General features: G+C 48.8%; 1 protein-coding gene across 1 annotated transcript in view; it reads right to left on the reverse strand.

Annotated features, from left to right (window-relative positions):
• SLC12A8 (solute carrier family 12 member 8) overlaps positions 1-10712 on the reverse strand; it is a 45671-nt gene extending 34959 nt beyond the window's left edge. Inside the window, exons 1-4 of the mRNA XM_071435320.1 lie at positions 10536-10712; positions 9641-9787; positions 6595-6786; positions 4058-4289 (exon numbers count right to left, since the gene is read on the reverse strand). Coding sequence (XP_071291421.1) covers positions 4058-4289; positions 6595-6786; positions 9641-9787; positions 10536-10604 — 640 coding nt within the window. The 5' untranslated portion in view covers positions 10605-10712. The remainder of the gene's footprint in view (positions 1-4057; positions 4290-6594; positions 6787-9640; positions 9788-10535) is intronic.
• Positions 10713-19975: the final 9263 nt, after the last annotated feature.

The following is a 19975-nucleotide window of genomic DNA, read 5'->3' on the forward strand; positions in this document are numbered from 1 at the left end:
CAGTGGTACCCACAGGACAGCATCAGCTCCCCAGCTTGGCCATAGAACATTGGAGGGGGATGAATCCTCCAAAGCACTCGTCCTCAGAGGAATACATGAAGATGATAAATGAGTTTTCTGGGCTCTGAGTGAGCAGCTTAGGGAAGCTGAAACCCAAGCGGGTGACATGAAGGATGTGGTTTGCATGGAAAATAATCCCAAGCAGAAGCACCCTGACAGCAATATGCCTTTCAAACCTCCCTCCATCCCTGAGAAAGGAAGTACCCAGATTTCCCAGCCTGAGGAGAGGGGTTTAGCCCCACACAGCCAAGCTCCACGCTCACCCCAGCCACGTGGTACCATCGACTGCAGGACCGGGGAATCCCAGCCCAAGGGGACACAATTACAGAATTACTAACAAGATAATTTATTTCTCACCCCCACCAGGCATTTAAGAGGCTGTTGTTGGGCCTCTTGCGATTCCTTTCATCTCCCCATCAAAGCACAACCAAATTAACACCAGCCCTCCTCCCAGTGGTGGCCCCCCCGAGCTCCCAGAGCTGCTCTGCTTTCACAGGGCACCTGGGAGCCACTGCCAAAACAGGAAAGCAGGCGCCTAATTGAAAGGGAGTATTTGGGAGTCACCCTACACAAAAATTAGCAGAGATATGCTAGGAAAATAAAATAGTGGGCATTAACAGACGGCTTATCTTCTTTTTTTCCGTGACTCTAATGTTCAGGATGTGAAAAGGCCAAAAAAGTTTCACATACTGTTCTGAGAAACTGGTCAGGGAGAGGAGCATCCTCTCCTCTACTTTCACTGCTCCTCCCAAAATTACTCAGGTTGATGTTGAGGAATGGACCTCCATCATTAAAATACAGACATACACAAGCCAAAACAACCCTGCATTGCTGCTATGAAAATTTGCAGCTAGTGCTGGGTCTTGGTGATTGGCTGAGAAGTCGAGCAATGGCAGTCAATTGACCTGTGTTAGGTTTACTAAAAACACTCACCTGTGCTAGGGAGAAAGGGAATAGGGATGTCTCCTGTCTGGAGGAAGGAGCACAGGGGTCTCTGTTCCTGGAGGAGGGACTGAGCTGGAAGCTGGGTGGCCAGAGGCAGCTCAGGGAGGCTGGTTCTCACACAGAACAGGGAGCCCCTCTCCTCCCTACCCACCCTTGGCGGAGATCCCAGCCTGGGACTGTGACCAAGCCCCAGGGGAAGTGCCAGCTGAAGCCAAGGGAGGATTTAGGATTAGCTCCAAAAAATCAGCCAGTCCCACCCCACCCTGCAGGCAGCCTGTGGAAAGGAGCAAAAGCCCTGGGGGCCAGGCAGAGGGACAGGGCAGGCTGGCAGGCCCAGAGGGGTCAGCAGAGTCTGGACAAGTGACCCAGAGCACTCCCTGCCTGCACTCAGCTCCTCCAGCCCCAGCTCCTGGCTGCAGGAGCCCAGCTGGCTCTTGGAGCAGGAGCAAGCCACAGCAAGAGAGAGGAAAAAAAAATGAGAAAGAGCAGCAGGAAGCCGTGCTGAGAAGCCCCCTTTTGTGTAAACACGCTCCGTCCTCAGACTAAAAATAAAGGCAAACCACAGGAAGGGAGTGAGTGCTTGGACAATATCCGATTTGGTGTGTGCCTGGGTGTGAGCTGCGGGAATGGGGAGAAGAGCAGGGGACTCCACCCAGCCCAGCCACACAAAGGCAGCCAGTTAAGACCTTCAAGATGGACAGGCATTCCTGGAGATTATTTAAATTCAAGCAACTGCTGCTTGGCAGATGTGCAGTCCCTTCCTGTGTGCGCAGCACTTGGAGATGTTAAGTGCGGGAAAAAGCTGCCATGGCAGAAAAGGCAGGATGGCTGCACAAGGCCCATTCTACAGGGTCAGACACTGAGACCCAAGGCTGTGAACTGAAGCCCCATAAACCTGCCATAAAACGAGGACATGACCCAGACAAGCTGTCAGCTACAATGCAGCTCACAGCTCCAGCCTCAAAAACCACCTCTCCCTGCATGCTGCCTTTGCATCTCAGCTCCTGCTGCAGCCACAGAACCAAACTGAAAGCAGCAGCACGCTCCTGAGGGCTGATCAGTGGAGTGCCCACCCCAAAGGGGTCTCAAATGCTTCCCCTGGTGCTGGGCTTTGGTGCAGTGCCCCCTACCATTGTCATCAGCTGGCTCTGGAGGCTGGGGCTGCAGCACCACCTGCGTGTCCCACCTGCAGGCTCCTCGCAGGAGGGATGCTTTGCTGGTGGGTGCGATCCCAAGAGACAGGCATCCATCCATCCATCCATCCATCCATCCATCCATCCATCCATCCATCCATCCATCCATGCTGCACAGAAAGCAGCCAGCGCAGCGTGAGGAGGCTCCTGGGAGCCCAGCGCTCACCCTCGGTGCTGACACACCACTCAGAGGCTTTCTGGGGAAATGCAGCGCTTGGGAGGATCCCCTGCCAGGCTGGAGGGAGCAGCACTGCCGCAGGGTGTGCCGAGGCACCGCAGCTGTCCCTGCCGGCTGTGCCGCTGTCCCACCCCAGGGCAGCTGCTCCGGGGGCTGCCAGGGCTTGGGTCGGCACCATCAGCCCAATTCCCTCCAGGCACTGGGAGCCCTCCTGTCTTTAGTCAGCCTTGGCTGAACTGCAGCATCTGCGATGCTCAGCTGCCTCATCTCCCTTCCTGTCGCTATTTTCTGTCAGAAGAAAATGACAGAGCTCGGCAGTGGAGGAAATCAAAGACAACTGTGGTGGCCTCCACTTGGGCATGTTTGCTGCTGACGTTTGTGTTCCTTTAATTCCTGCCTCCTGGTCCTGTGTTCACTTTCCTACTATCTGGTCTCACCTCCAGTATTCATTTTTCTTTACTATTAGAAAAGTCTACGAGGAGCACAACAAAAATCCAACACACGCCCCCCAGCCCCGTTTCCTCTAGAAAACAACTTCCTATGGAGCACAGCTGTTTGGAGCAGGTCACTTGCTTTCCTTGCAAAACAGCAACACAACTGCCCCTGCTTCATTCTCATTTACAAGTATTGCTAAAACTTTCATGGGATCTCATTTGGGGCATTTCCCACGTGCTAAATATAAAGTGTAAATGCCTTTCCATGAGGCTCTGTCTGGCAGGGGAGCAGCTGTTTCTGTCCCTGCCCACCACAGCAGCAGCACAAAATAAAACAGCAGCATGAATGACACTTGTGCCATCGGTGCTATGAGTGCCCACATGACACCTCCTGCCACCCAGCCCAGCTGCTGAATCACAGCTGTCAATGAAAACTGAAGATCTTTCCTTAAACTCACTTTAGTAGGTCACTGGCCACTCCCCAAGGTGCTGCTGGACGCAGAGGAAGCCAAGAAAAAGGTGACACCTTCTGTTTACTCAGCTAATTGCACTTCACTATCGCTCTGAAACGTGTTAGCAAGCAGAGAGAAGAAAGGGAACAGGACTTGGTGTGAGCAGGGCTGCAGGTGGGAGCCCTGAACCTCCCCCTTGCCTGAGCTGGAGCTGTCACTGCAGGCTGAACTCGCTCTGGGAAAAGTTATGGGGAAATTCCCACTCATGGGTCCTTGAACTGCCACTCATGGGTCCTGGAAACCCAGCAGCCACCTGCCCTCACCCAGCTCCCTGCTCAGAGCCCCAGCACAGCCCTGGCCAGCACACCCAGCAGAGTGCACAGCACAGCACAGACAGGTCTGAGGGACCTCAGAGGTGTCCACACAAGATCCCCATAGCTCAAATTCACAATCCTCATTTTCACAGGCACAGTGCTGAGTCAGGCAGAAGAAGGCTACGAAGAACACTGCAGACACAGATGCTCTCTGTTGTTAGAAAACCTCCAAATGAAACATAACAGGAGCACAACTTGAGAGTTTAGTCCCCAGGGTTAAACACCTAAATTAATAAGGCATCTTCAGTCATGCTCTGCAAACACTCCTTGCAAAATAATGGGTTGTCTCTAATAGATCAGTACCAAAGGACAGGAGACACATCTCTACCACTGTCCAAGTGCCACTGCAAAAACACAGGTAAGGAGAAAACCCCAGGGACTAATGCCTGCTGACCCCAATGCAATGAACCCCCAGTTTTACCTGGATCAAGATGTGTAAAGGACCCAATGACAAAGTCCAGTGTTGAGACAGCCAGCAGGAAGAGCAGCAGGAGCTGGAGCCTGATGATCCACTTCACCCCAGCCAAATTGATGCCCAGCAGGCCAAGCAGGACAGCCAGGGAGATGCCACGCACTGCCCAGATGTTGCTGAGGCTCAGGACACCTGCAATGGACTCTGCAAAGCCAGTGATGTACATGGCACCTGCAACACACTGAGGGACACAGCTCTGTCAGTGCCCCACGGGAGAAAAGGGACCCCATCCACTGCCCCATGCCGGGCTGGGGGGCTCTGTTCAGACAGACAGAATGACACTGGCTGTCACAGTGCAACCTTGGATGTTACTGCCACGGCAGCACAGCTGGGCAGACAGGGAAGGCTGGATGCTAGGACCAGCAGCCCAGATGTTCCACTGTCACATCCACCCTCTATCAACACTCCAGGAGAAACTACACTGGCTTCTCTGAGAGAGAAAAGGATGAGCCAGCTTCTGTTTCTTCCCCCTCTTCTGCTTCTCTGGAGGAAAGGGTCCCAGTTGAACACCTGCCAGAAGAACAGCTGTTTGTCTCCCCCTTCACTGCCTCCTGGGGGTTATTTTTAACTCAGTGTTTAATTTGGATGCAAACTCTGATGTTTCACCAGCTCCCCATCTCGCTGCTGGAATGGAGCCTGCCCTTTGGAGGAGAGCACACTGTGTGAGCCATGTCCCAGGAAAGCTGCCTGTTTGCCTTGCAGCAGGACAGGACACACACTCTGCCCTGGTGGCTGAGAGCCTGCAGGACAGGACATCTGCAGCACAGGCTCAAACACCACTGCAGCACAGCAACCCAAAACACCAGGAGGTTTCACTCCAGAAATTCCCGCCAGCTGACATTCCAGCAACAGCCCTTCCAGTGCATGGCATCCCTGGAAAAGCAGGTCAGGGCAGACAGCTGCATTTGATATGGCTGCTGTGACCTTGGCTCCTGCACCCCACCACCCCTGTGCACAGCTGAGGGATGTGGAAGGGACAAAGGACAGCAAGAGCAGAGCCCCCATTCACTGCAGATCCCCCACCTGGGACAGACCCAGCACTGCCCACTGAGGGGGAGCAGGACAGCCTGGCCCATGCCCAGGAGCTGCAGGGTTGATGAGGTTTTCAGCAAGGCTGATGGCATAAAGATGTTGAGAGTTGGGCACCAAAAACTTGGAGATGCTGGGGGATTCCCTTCCATCACAGGCAGACAGATCAGGGGAGCTGCACCCTGAGAGTCCTCCTCTGCAGCACATGGCCAGGCATTCCCCACTGACCCCAGTGAGAGCAGGGAACAGGGACTGCCCCATTTCTGGCAGCAGCTGCCCTATGGCAGAGGTTACAGCACTCCCTGAGCATCCTGAGCAGGGGATCAGCCTGCAGCTGGTGCAGGGCACGTTGGGCAGAAAGCACAGCTGAGAGAGGAAAGGCATCAGCAGCTTTTGGGAGCAGGCAAAGTGATTTTAAGTGAGCTGCCAGCTCCCAGCCCCTGTGCAGCCCCTGTGCACACAGGATGCCAAGGCAGGGGCCAGGGCTGCTGCAGCCCAGCTTTTACAACCCTCAGGACAGGCTGCAACCTGATTGCTTTCCCAGATGGGGTCCTCTCAGAGAGCAAGAGTGGAAAATCTGACAGGAAGGATTCTCATGTGTGGCCCATTTCCATATCTTGGCTTGTAACTGGGTTCAGTTCGTGTTTTATGGACACTTGCTTTTAATCTGGAGTGAAAGGAGAAGAGGGGATTATTTTTGGTTTGGGGGCTGTTCAGGGGTTTTGGAGATTGCTGTAAGCCAGTCAGTTAAAAACAAACCTCCATAAAAATGCTTCTCTGCTCACCACATTTTATACTGTTCATAACATCTTTATGGGGGGAGAGGGTTAAGTTACTGCAGGTTTAAGTGATTATTTTCCATTCTTTTTGTAGACTACTTGTGTATTTTTGTGCCTCACCACCCTAACAGCTCCTTGGGATCGTTCAGAAAATCCAGAACTGTGACTCTTGGCTCACAAGACTCAATTAGCTGTGGCCCTTACCCCTGCCCAGCTCTCATCCCACACCAGCTCCACTTCTGCTGGCTCCCACAGAGAAGCAGCCAAGGCTTGCCTGATCCCCGAGGGTACATGGAGCATGCCAAGGCCAACCTGCCCATCCACAGCCTCTCACTGAGCCCTGCTTGGCCACCCTGACCTCTCCTGCTGCGTTTGATTTGTCTCCCGCCAGCAAGGGCATGTCCTGGCAATGGGGCAATTTGGGAAGGGAGGACATGTCCTGCAGGGCTTGTCCAGACACTCAGCTCCTCCACCAGGGTGCCCAGTGCCAGGCAGCACATTGCCATGCTCAGGCTTGCTCCTGGGGAGCAGCGTGGGCTCAGTGCTCCCTGTGGTGCTCTCCCACGTTGCAGTACCCAGATTTTACTTGAAACATTACTTTCTGCAGCAGGACAGCACAAGACTAATGCCTGCATTGCAAAGTTTCCAAATTTTCTTTGAGCAACTTTTTAAAATTACCTGGCCAAAAATGTAAAGGAGGCCAATGGTGCCCCCTACTTGACCTCCAAGGACAGTAGAGATCATGGAGTAGACTCCTCCACTTCCAATGCTGCACTTCTCACACACCCCAATTCCAGACAAGACTGTCACCAGGGCAACCAGAATGACAAAGGACACCAGAAACATGCCCATTACAATGCCAGTGTTTCCCTGGAATGAAAAAAAAATTATAAAATAAAGATTAATTCACACCAATCTGCTGCAACAGAATAAGAACCTACCCACTTCTATTCACTAGTGATCTATGGATCTGGATTCATTACAGATTAAAAAAAACACACACAGACACCTCTACATGGCTAATTAACGTAATTGATTGCCAAATTTAGAGCCTTTATTAGCACCCATTTGATGAGAACCTGTCTTGTCCTGGAGCCTGGGGCTGGGCAGACCTTTGCATGAGCAGGTTCTGCCCTGTCAATGGGCTCCTCCATGAATCACTGGTTTTGTCCACTGGTTTAAAAGGAATGAGGTCAAACAGTGATTCAACCACCATAGTCAGGGGATCACTGCCTGTCTGCATGGTTTAGAATGACATGCTTAAAAAAAAACCCAAAACACTTTCATAACAAAAAGCAGTTCCAAAATTGAACCCCTGGGATTTGCAGCGACTGATTTATTAACAGCATCAAGCTTGCATTTTAATTTTTGCAGAACATTTACCTTTGAAAGCTCTGATCCCTGCAAACAATGAGATGCCAAAGAACAAACCCCAAAGGCAAGGCAGCGTGGAAGATAAATAATGCTCTCACAAAGCAGCGTGCACCAGCCCTTATCTGCAGGGTGTGCTCAGAGGGCAGGTGGCTCTCGCCCTGCCTGGGCTCTGGAGACTTTTCTGCACAGGATTCAGCCCCATGATAAAAAACCAACCCTTCCTGCTTGGGGCAGAGGGAGGGCTCCAGGAGGAGCTGCTGTGCCTGCCACTGTGTGGCAAAGAGGAGAAGTCTCTGAACAAACACAGCTGCAGGTCCCCGTTGGGAAATTTAAACACCAGCACAACCCCTTTCTTTGGAAGGGTTCAGTTTGCCATTTAGGGTCAGATTTTCAGAAAGAAAAGGTGCTTGGTACCTCCAAAAGAATTTAAGAACTCTTCTGAGCTCAGGGCCTTCCCACTCACTTGCACGTGGCTGTAATTTATTTTCCAGGGTCAGGAGTTCTCCCCTGTGCTCCAGCCCACCTTCCCCTGCTGACAAATCGCTCAGGCCAGAGCACAGCAACCAGAAGGCTCCTCCAGTGCCCAGTGCTTTGTTAACATCTGGCTTCCCTTCCTTTTACTCCTCTTCCAGGCCATGTCCATATCCCCTCTTTCCAGCCTTGCTCCAGCAATGCTCATCTCTGAGGTCACACTAGCCATGATGGAGTTTTTATCACCATTGCTTCCCTGCTCTGGGGTTGGTTGAAATCCCAGATTCTTTTTTTTCCTTTTCTCTTTTTTTTTTTTTTTTTTTTTTTGTGAAAAAACCAGAAACATATCCAGGATGTTGGTATCATCATAAAATCCTATTTTGGTTCAGCATCCTGCTGCCTTTGACAGGGCTGTTATCTGGTCAGTGGGGAACAGAGCCAAGGACTGCTATAAACACAGCTGTGGTTGGGTCAGCACCACAGCCCACCCAAACCCCATACTTCTTTTTAAAAGGACAATTGTTCTTTTTCTTCAGCTGCTTACCCCAGGTTAAATGGTTAATAAACATGATATGCTTCAGTTAAAAACATAGATAAAAAAAAAAAAGAGCAAACATATGCAAGCATTCATTTAGCCCTGAGCTTTTCCAGAAAGGTGGTACCAGGCTATGGCAGCTGTTAATGGGCAATCCAATGGTTCCTACAGAATAAAGGGTTAACACTAAGACTGAGGGGGAATGCTGGGCTCACAGCAACAATAGCAAGCAGAGAAAGTGGGAAGAAAAAGCCCCCATTAAGCACTGATGCTTATTTATGCATGCATGCTGGAAGGGGTTAGTGCAGCAGCAATCCCTGTTGAACATTTCAGCAAGATTAGGTCCCCTGGAACTGCAAAGCTTCACCAGCCCCAGCTCCAGCTCTGGAAATTTATAGCAAAAGCCTGACTCTGGGAATAGCTTGACATATGACTGTCCTCTGCCAGGGGAGCTCTCTGCCAACCCTGACTTCTCCTCCCTTCCCTTTCATGCTAGCTTCCAGCTGGTTCTGTTTTTCTTTCATTTACTGGCTTTGTTTATATTTGTGTTTGCTCCAGAAGTAACTTGCTTTCAAAGGAGATGTGGAGGAAATAAAATCATAAGGAAAAGGAAGCTAAAAAATCATCCCAACTTCTCCACCACAGCAACTGCAGCTCCCCTCAACACCTCCAGCAAAGCAATTTTCAGTGCAGAGTGCAAGTGTCTTCCTGCTCCTTTTGGAAGGTGTCCACCATGCCTGTGACAAAATCTCTGCCTGAAGCTCAAATCCCATCCATGTCTGGGGAAACTTTTCTTTTTCTAAGGGGAAATTTTGAGGCATAATACAGTATTTTGCATCAGGAGGGGACAGTATTCCAGGCTCTGACCCTCAGAGATACTATTAAGGACCCAGCAGTGGAAGATCCTTTGACAGCAATGACAATTTCACCTGACTGAGGATTCCCCATTCAAAAAATCAGGAACTCCAACACTGGCATGTTTGGAAGAGACCTCCTTCAGTGGTGCTGGGAGGATGGGTGAGTGGCTGTAACTACTTTACCTGGAAAAGTGTTAATTTCTCCTCAACAATACGACACAGGGGTGTCCCTGTTCATTGTCAAGGTTGGCTGCTGTGTTTTCCTTTCTCTTTCTGAAAGCTAAGGTAGGAAACCACTTACAAAGATCACTTCAGCTGCACATTTTAGTGGAACTTTTTGAAAAGCTAAAAATACCAGAGGGCATAGGCAACATCTATAACAAAGAGCATAGAATCCAAAACACTTGGGTGGTGATGGAGATACAAGGTAAGGGAGGGCAGAGGGAAATATCTTTTCAAACATTCAACCAAGACAGCACTTGCTCACCACAAGCCATCCCGTCCTCAGGAAAAGAACCACTCCAAAAATGTTGATCATGCAGGAGGTGAAGACCCCATCCCACGTTCCAAAAAGCACTGGCTCCCACACAAACAGCTGGATCTTCCACCAGGGCTTGGTCTGTGTTTGAGATACCTAGAGAAAAGCAAAGCCTGGGTTTACCTCTCATGTTTTATGGGCCACAGCCAGCCACCAACAGGGGGATGGCCACCAACAGCTGCTGAGACACTCCTTTGCTGCAAGCTGTCCCTAAGATGAAGGGCTGTCAGGCTGTTGGGGTGCCTGGGCCCTGAAAGAGATGGCTCCTACAACACCCTGTTTGTATTCCCGTAGGATAATCAGCTACAGAGCCCTGCTGAGCCTCAGTGAATTAACCCCAATGCATCAACCAAAAGCACCATTCAAGGGTCCTTCCCAGAGCCTGCAGCTACACACTGTGCTTCTCCTGACCCTTCCAAACACTCCACCAAGGCAAGCAGGGCTCTCAGTGCATGGGAGAACTCCCTTGGAGGACATGACAAGCCAGCTGGGACCAACAGAGTAGATTAAGATGGTTTTCCCATCACAGCCATATCTGATCAGGACCCTTTGCTTCTCGAGGAGACATGGGGCTCTGGATTTTGGGGCACAGTGATTTTCCAGAGCTGCTGGAACCAAGATCTGAAGCTCCAGGGAAACTGCAGTTTTCCTATGGAACTGCTTCCTCTTGCCCTCTGGAAATCAAGTCTCTTCTTTCCCTTTCTGAGTCATACACCTCAGACATACACAGCAAAACAAAGGCCAGTTTTGTTACTTCACTCCTGTTCCCTTGTCACATAGGTGACCAGGAGTGGAGAGGCCATGGAGATGGAAATTTGGGAAAGGAGATGGCTCTGTGACATACCTGCTGTGCTTCCTCATGGAAGAGCTCCTGGACGTATCCCTCACTGCGGGCACCACTGCAGCTGAACATCTTCTGCTGGGCTCTGCTGCCCAAAGCTCAGCTCTAACACAGCCACAGGCCAAGCTGCTCTGAGTGGGAGCTCAGCTCAGTCCAATTCCTGCAGGGCTGGCTCCTCTGTTGTAGAAGATTCATGGTTTTATCCCAGCCTCACTGTGAAAGCAGGAAAGATGAAAGACACAACTGCTGCTTTCTTAGTCTGCCAAAGCACAAGGCCATTGTCCACACAGTCAACAAACAGCAGCTGGTAGCAGATGCTGAACCAGAGGGACACCACAAACAGCAAAGAGCAAGGCTCCCCCAGCACGGGCTCCACCATCAGCCACACATTTAACAGCCCTTGGTACCCCTTTCCAAACCTAACCCCAGCATCCTGTAGCACTGGCTCCACAGCTCCACAGTGTTGTCTGCAAAATGCATTTCCTCTCCTTGGTTTTAAATCTGGTGCCTGGTAATGTCATTGCATGCTCCTGTGCTCCAGTGACATAGGACACATGGATTATTCACTTCCCAGCACCACTCATCACTTCACTGCCTTGACCACGTCTGCCTCAGCTGTGCCTTTTGCACACCAAGGTCCTGCCTTGTATTCAGTGTATGCAGCTACCCACAGTCTCCCACACCAGGTGTCAAGAGAGACTTTTTGGCTATTCCTCAGTGCAGTACACCATGCCTAGGTAAGACAAAGAGGGCTGCAGCCAGAGAGGAGCAAGACTTGTTCCTCAGATGTGGAGAGGGCAGCTTGTCTGGATCACTGGCTCTCCTGGGGCAGGTAATTTGCTGGCCAGCTCAGCCCTCATGCTTACAAGAACCAACCATGATCACACAAGGCTTGTACCAAGGGCTGGACACCTTACCTGAGACCAGAGACCAAATTAATCAGAGGGCAGGAACCCAACAGAAATGTGCTCTGCCTATTGCACAGAGACATACAGAAACTGCTTTGTGTCACTCAGGATTTCTGCACCAGGGTCTGAATGCCTTTCACCATCCTGCCCTTATTACTCTGCTTTGAAATGCCCAGTATTAAATAACCAAAGCAGATGCTGCTGCACCACAGTGTTTCAGTTGCAGAAGATCTCCTGCAGCTGGGCTACAATGGCCAGCACAGGAGGTTTTTCTCTGCCCAGCCCACATGGGCAGTTAAGCAGCACCAAAGCCATGAGAGTTCATGGATGCCCTGCTGCTGCCCCCACATTTCTTGAAGCAAATAACCCTTTACAATATCACAAATGGTTGCTGTTACAGGGAAACTGGGGCTTCAAGCAGGGCAAAAGCAGCAGGAGCAGATGAACTCTAAGGAAACAAAGCTCATGGTTTGTTTTTTTTCAAATAGCCACAGTAATAAAAAATGGCAGAAAATACACAACATGAAACAAGATTACAATTGAATAGCCACATTCTAAGAATCCCCAGTGGAGTCCTTCCTTTACTCTCACTCAGTAAAGGATTCACTGGGGTCACACAACCCAGTGTGCCACAGCAGTCCCATCTAGATGAGGAGAAAAGAGGCTGCAGCTCTGCAGCCCCCTGCTCTCCTAAACCACTCCACCAAGGGAGCCAGAAGGAGATGGCTCCAACCCCTTACAGTCCCTCAGGGCTGATGTGTCTGGTGTGTGACATTACATGGACAGGTGTGATGCACCCATATTACCCACCTGAAACTTGCAAAACGCTAAAGAAGGGCTGCACACATGGATTTTAGACCTGAAGCACACCTAGCAAGAAATGTTGCCTGCCTGGACATTTAAATCCCCTTATCTCACCATTTCCTTCCTTTTTCTCTGCTTTAAAATCCTTCTCCTGCCCTGTGCTCTAGAGCCCTTTCTGCTTCAGCTACTGCACACCTTGCTATAAGATCTTCCTCCTCCACAATCCCAGGAAATTGCCTCTGCACTACTGCTCTCTGTGGCATTTCCAACTGCCTAAAAATCTTGCTACCCAATTCTGTAATTATTTACATCCCACCACAACTCCTGGATCCATTGGTCCCTGCGAGGTAGCCAAGGCAAACAGGGGAGGGGGTGTAAAGCACAGGAGTGGGAGCTGAACAAAAGCACTCAGTCACATCCCAATCCATGGACATGCAAGTGTTTCTGCAATTCAGGGTCTGTGAGTGGAAAGTCCTTGGGGCAGGTGCCCTCCTCTTGCAGCACTCTATCAGCGCAGGGATATTTTTGGGTGCTATTTTGTATCTTGGTCACCAACCCTGAGGGAGCTTTTTCTGCTCTACACACCAGCAGGATAAATAAACTAAACAGACTCAATTTTCCTCTAATATAATTGAGCCTCTAACTTGAAAGTAAATTGCTGTTATTTTTCCTAAAGTTTCTGCCAAATACACTAGCCAGTCTATAAATTAAACACGAAGGTCTGTTTTAATCTTTCCATACCATTTAGCACTCAAGAGAGCAGAAGAGCATTACCAAACCTTGCAGGAACATTACAAAGGCTCATCTCCTTTTCCTGCAACACTTCTATATTTAATTGCAAAACCAGATTGCTATAGATTAAATTTCTGTGCCCTCCATATCCTTTCAAAGCACTATTTTATTAATCATCGCATTAAAGCTGCTTCTGAGCTAAGCGTCGCTGCTCTGAGCTACTCAGCAGCTGGCTGGTTTTGAAGAGGAAAGGTTAACGCCTTCCCAAGCACAACTGCGTGTGGTCCCACGACCTCCGAAGCCAGAGGAGGTGCTCCTAAAGCCTCTCCTCCCAAGGGACACAGCAGCCAACAGCATTTTAGTTTTAATCAGTCCCTTCAACTCCTCTCCGGGTCAAGTTCTTAAAAACACCTAATTTAGGAGTCTTTTAGGAAAGCGGAATTAAAGGGAAATGAAGCAGCCATGAGCGCAGCAAAGGTAACGCCACGCAGAGCGGCGCTTGGCTATTCCCAGTTACTCATTTACTGCACCGGCCGGGACAATTACCGAGCTCGTTGTGTTTTCGCATATCTCCGTAGAGCAACGAGCGCTGCGGAACACCAGACGTGGAAAACGAGCCCGGACTCTCTCCGGCAACTTCAGTTTTCCGGAGAGCTTCGGTTTGGCAGAGGCCACGGCATTGCCCACACCTGGGGGCTGCGGCCGCGGCATTGCCCACACCACCGGGCTGCCCACCCCGCCCGGGCACCGCTCCGACCTACCCGTTCCCTCTGTTTGTTTTGTCCTTTATAAAATTCTTTTTTTCAAGTTTTCCGTTTTGCCCCTCTATTTTTTTTCTTCCTTTTTGTTTCCCTGTTTTTGCTTTTTTTTTTTCCTCTTCTATTTCCTTTTTTCTGGTTTTCTTTCACCTTTCGTTTTTTAACTCCCTCCCCACGCCCTTATTAGCCTTTTTTCTTTTACCTTTTTGGGGGGAGCTCTTTTCCACCATTTTCTTCGCCCCCACCACGGTTTTAATTTTTAAGCTTTCCTCCCTCCGTCCGCCCCGAGCGAACCGCGCAGCACCGGGGGGAGCAGCGGGCAAAGCCGAGCCGAGCCCGGCGCCACCTGCGGGGCTCAGCCCGGGCCCCCATCCCGGCTCGGGGGTGTCCCCGCGGTGCCGACCCCACTCACCTGGCGGCTCCCGGACCCTCCCTCCTTCCCTCGCTCCCTCCTTCCCGCCGGCTCCCCCGGCGCCGCCTCCCGCCGGGGCGGCCCCGGGCGCTGCCACGTCTGCCCGGGCACCGCGCCCGCCCCGCACCGGCACCGGCACCTGCCCGCACCGGGCCGGAGCCAGCCGTGCCCGGGACACGCCGGCTCCGAGCGTGGGGAACGGAAATCAGCAGGGGTCAGGAGCTGATTGCCACTCAAGCTGCAGTTTTCTGGAGTCTGACAAAATAAGTGAATAAATAAGCAAAGTCACTGCTTGAGGAAATGATGGCCACGGGGAAAGGGGGGTCTGGTTCCACACAGGAGAGGCTGCAGCGATGTTTCAATAGGAGCTTGATCCAGTCGAACTTCCCAGTCCTAGACTGCCAAGAAATTCTGTGACCCTGCACGGGCAAAGCTCCACCTGAATTAAAAGCAGGAATTTTGGATAGTCTCAATATAAAGAGGATCATATCTAGAGCCAGCCACCCTTCCTTAGAGCTCGTGTAGCACACTTTGATTTAATTTACTTCCAAAATAGGTTAGAGCCATTTTAATTTTCAAAAAGGATCCATACAAGACATTCATGTAATCCAGTGAATCTGTTTTGATTTTCTTGCAGAGCCAAAGTGATAACAAACTTCTACTCTTGAATAAAGCCACAAATTTCTGTGAGTGGCAGAAAAGGAAAGCAAGAGTTCAGAGAAGACAGATGACTTCTCAAAGGAGGATGAAGCCTGAGGAAACCACAGAATGTCTGGGGTTCAAAGAGACCTTAAAGATCACCTGATTCCAGCTGCCCTGCTTTGGGCAGACACTTTTCACCAGGTTGCTCAAAGCCCCGTCCAACCTGACCTTGAACACTTCCAGGGATGGGGCATCCACACAGCTTCACTGGCCAACCTGTCCCAGTGCCTCACCACCCTCACAGTAAAGAATTTCTTCCCAATATCAAACCTAAACCTGTTCTCTTTCCATTTGAAGCCATTCCCCTTTGCCCTGTCACTACATGCTCTTGCAGTGCTCCCTTTAAGCTCCCTTCAGGTGCTGGAAGGCTGCAATTAGGTCACCCCTAAGTGTCTTTTCCAAGCTCAACGATCCCAATTCTATCAATAGCTCCCTGGATATCCCATTCCTGGAATATTTGGAAGCTCTTCTCCACTCTCTTCTTTTTATATTCCACAACTACCAGGGAACAGGTTCAGCCAGATTCTCCCATCATGTGGGCCAGGGAAAAATCTGAAATAAGTACCTTGAATTTGTTGCAGTACTTGAGAAGAGTCACTAATTCCCTGAGGACCAAGTCCTGTAGCCTGCCCACAGACACTTCTGTGCTCTTCCACACACATGTGCACACCTGGCAAGTGCTGAAGATGTTTCTTGAGCCAGCTGCTACTGGCACTTGCCACTGCTGAACACTCCTTTGGGAAATCCTGCCTCTGCACTGGGAAGAACCACAGGAGAAAACCAGTAAAAGGTGTTTTCTTTAAGGACCGACACATTAAAATCACCAAGCACTGCTAAGAAGCACTTTCAGGAATGTTCAGTGTTAATCTCTGTCTGTTCCTATTTTAGTCATGGCAATTTTCAACATTCTGCTTGTCAAGAGAATCCTTCCAAGAGCAGGAGGCCTCCTCCAGCAGGGCTGTGTGCATTTCAGAACCAGTGTCTTCATCTAAGTCTTACTCCACACCACTTTAAGGCCTTCCAAGAAAACTATCACAAACTGAGAAAGTTTTCCAAAAGCCCTAATTAAAATACTCTCTCATTATGCTGAGTATCTTAGCTCTACAAGGAATAAATGGGGAGAAAACTAAAACAAAGAGTTAAAATTGTTTTCTCAAAGTCCAAATCTCAAGTGCTTTCAGGGCTAGCAAAGCACACTGTGAATTCCACAGACCTGCTGCAATCCTCTCCCTCAAGTTACAAAGGCCCTGGGGCAGATGGAGCCATCCAGAGCCTGGCAGACCCACACACTGGACATCCTGAACCATGATTTGAGAAGACTTTTGATGGTCCATGTGGTGTCACTGACTGGAAATTGCTCAAGGAAATGGAGTCTGGAAATGGATTTAAGAGAGTGAAGAGGGTGACAAAAGGTTGGGACAGAATAGGTATGGGAACAATAGAGGTGTCAAAGATACAAATAGAAAGAGGGAAAGGAAACAGCAGTGCAGAGGTCAGCCAGCAAGAGAATATGAGAATTTGAAAAATCCGCAATTTTGAGCAATCCTGTGAAATGTGGAAAGGATTGATTCTTAATAGGATGAATATTGTCACCTACCTCATCATCATCTTCAGCTGCCAGACATACACATAACACAATGTGCAATTTCCATGTACACACACAACACAAACTGTGAATAAACTACCCAGTTTAGCTAATCACATCACTTAATGGCCTACAAAGCCTAGGCTGACCATAAAACGGGCTGTGACACAGAGAGAATGTTCTCAGTCCAAATTAAGAGACAATTTTCTTCAAGTTCACTCACAGCTGCAAACTATAAGATACTTTGCCTTTAAAACAGATTTTTACCTGGTGATATTCAGTGTATGTAATAGCAGTTATCGACATAATACCTGAGCATCACTACAAACAACACTCTTGATTCAGTTCCTTAAAATGGATTTTCAGGCAACAACTCTGTGAGAGCCAATCCTGCCAAAGTACATTTCCACACCTGCTGTGGGGACTCACAGTGTCCTTATGGCTCATTTTCAAGTAGCTGCAACATCCATCTAGCTACGTGTTTCACTAGGAGTTTTATCAATCATCCCGTTCTCTTCCTCTAAGGGAACAGAGGGAGTCCTAAAGAAAATCCCCCTTTCAGAGTCCTGGTTTGCAGCAAAAGATCATTTTGTCCCATTGGTACCCTTGCACTTGCTTATGTCTTTCTGAGCTGTATCTTTCTTAGGCTGTTCTGTCTACACTAGCTTTTTAACAAAGATGATTTCAGGAACTAGCAAAGAGAAATGGAAGAAAACACAGGACTTGAGAAAAGACAAACAAGTCATCCTTTGAGCTTCTGATGTCATCCTCCGTTTGCTGTTGCACGTCACTGCATGGTTGAGATCACCTTGCAATTACCCTGAACATTCCCAGCACTCACAGCGTTGCTTTATCCTCTCTCATGGCTCAGTTTATCCTGTGACAAGACTGATTAAGGATGTGCTGCTCCTGAAGAGCTTTCAGAGTACAATACTTACACATTTTGAACAGTCATTATTCATTATACAACAGAGAAGTATTTTTTTGTAATTTACACACCTGAAGTAATAGATCCTTTTGGTTTCATTTGAGCCAGGCTAGTGCTTTTGATCTAAAAAAAGCTGTTATTTCTGCCTTAGTGAAATGGCACTAATGATCACATCTGACAATGAAAACAAAGATTTTATGTGAATAAAAGTGAAAATTAACATGTTCAGTGGCACTACTTGTCTTTCCATAGCTGCTGAGAAGGTATCACCTCCTCTAAATGAAGGCAGCTACATACAAGCTATTGCCAAGGCACTGATCTATCTAAAGAGATATCAGCACAAAGCCTGGTCTGGACTAGGCACCACATTTCTAGCCAAGAGGCCTGGAAGACACAGCCACGGGCCCAATGAAATCACACCAACAGCAATCACACAGCAACACATCTTGGCTGTCCTGGGGGAGACAGGCAGAGCTGCCCAGGGAGATGGACTCCAAATGCAAAAAACAACAGTGACTTGTACACCCAGCAAACACCCAGAAGTGAGTTTAAATAAGAGGTAGGAACTGGATTCCGTGATTTCTGCATGACGTGCACGGCTGCTGACACAGTAAGTGATGATGCAGACTGGCTGGACTGTAACAGACTCGCACACACATTTTAAAATGGAACCTCACCAAATCATCCTATTCAATCTCTGCCAGTGGCTTGTACATGTGTGCATTCGAAGCAGATGGCGCAGCAGGGATGTCAGGAACCTGAAGACCAGCCCTGGTGTGAAAGGCAAGAGCACTGCAGAGGAGGCAACTTACCTGAGCAACCAGGGCAGGGCTGTTCGCTTCGAAAGGGCAGCACAAATGGGCTCCTTTCTAAACCCCTGTTCCAGTGAACAGCTCTCTTCATTAAACTTCACGTCTTGACAACTAAAGCAGACAAAAAAGCAAACAATATTCTATGGAAGACTATCTTCTGTTGATTTGGCAAGTGCAATGCAGAAGATAATCAACAAACAGGGTACTTTCTGAGATGACCTCCCTAAGACAACACACCTCCAAATCTCTGAACTTTTATAAACCGCTGTCTATCCTGAAGCCACAAAATAGATTACCCTGCACACTGCAAGAAAGATATTAATAGCAAAGAGATATTTTTAATGCCTCTAAATAAACAAATAACCAATTATTTTAAGAGAAAAATGCTTACTTCTCCAAGCAAAAACTAAAAGCAATCTAATTTAAATGGAGTATTTTTCTCACTCAACACAAAACATAGGTTCTGATAATTCTTTTCAATATCAAAATGTTGAAAAGTATCTTTTCAGTATCACTTTACTCTTTGACAGTATTAATCATAAAAGTCAATAGGCAGATGTGATCAGTTTTGATTTCTTATTTCCACCATATAATTAAAACAAATGAAAATCAGTATAACCAATATAAGTGAAAATAAAGACAAGCAGGGTGGCTGAGTACACAGACACTATGTCATCGGGAACGTTGCAGAGTCAGAGTGCATCCACAACTTAAAACTATCAAACATGAAACCATTAAGAGCAGTTATTATGCTGGCTGGATGCTAACATATCACATGATGTTTATAAGGTATTTTAAAAAGGCAATACTGTAATTTGCAGACTGGAGTAAGAATGAAAGCAAGTCCTATCCAGTGCTGGAGCTGTGCTCACACCCTGCTCCAGGCATACACAAGCAGTGCCCCCCACGGCTCAGAGGGACTGAGCAGGGGCATTTCCTAGGGCCACTTCAGTCTGTGCTGCTGCAGCCAGTGACACCCTGGGCTCTGCTGGCCCTGGGTAAGCCACGAGAGCAAACCTGAGTGCCCTTCTCTGCCGTGGCCAAATCCTGCTGAGCCAACCTCCTCAGCAGGGGGCCCCTGAGGCTGGATGAGAAGCTCCTCTCTCACAGCCACTGCTGCCACAGGAGGCTCCTGAGGTGCCCCGTGGATGCCCAGGTAGCGGCACCCACCGGGTGAGGGGCTGGTGACATCCCAGAGCCACCAGCCCTTCCTGCCGCGCTCATCTGATCACAGCTCCAGTCTTCACACACTGCTTCACTACAGCTCTTTTCTCTTTAAAAGGGATCGTGCCACTCTTAATACCTTCTTACATAAAACTTGCTTTTTTACATGAAGTAAAATCAACACAGCCAAGCATTCCACAAAAATCAAGTATCTACCACAAAGGACCCTACCAAAAGATTCAGGGAAACATCATGCCTGATACACACAAACAAATAAAGAGGAGAAAACAGAATTACCAGTAATTAATACTATGGCTTTGTAGGTGCATAAATGCTGTTATCCTCAATTTTTTTTTTTAATATGTGCTTTAACAATGGAAAAATCTATGTAACAAATACTCCATATACTACACGTGCTACAAAATGCTGTAGTGCACACATGGCATACTTTTATCCAACAGACTTGAAATCTTGAGTAATTGAGTTCACCCTTCTTACAACAGAGATTAAAACAAAGTCCTGATTCTCATGTACATGAGGAGCTGCTGGCACTGTACAAACTCACTCCAGTGCAAACAAAAATCACAAAAGGAAAGCTGGTCTAACACTAGGTGTTTCTATTAAAGTGGTTTCAGTGG

Source organism: Agelaius tricolor, unplaced genomic scaffold, assembly GCF_023055355.1.
Source record: "Agelaius tricolor isolate 1412-34295 unplaced genomic scaffold, bAgeTri1.0.p SCAF_10, whole genome shotgun sequence".
In the NCBI taxonomy this organism is placed as follows: Eukaryota; Metazoa; Chordata; class Aves; order Passeriformes; family Icteridae; genus Agelaius; species Agelaius tricolor.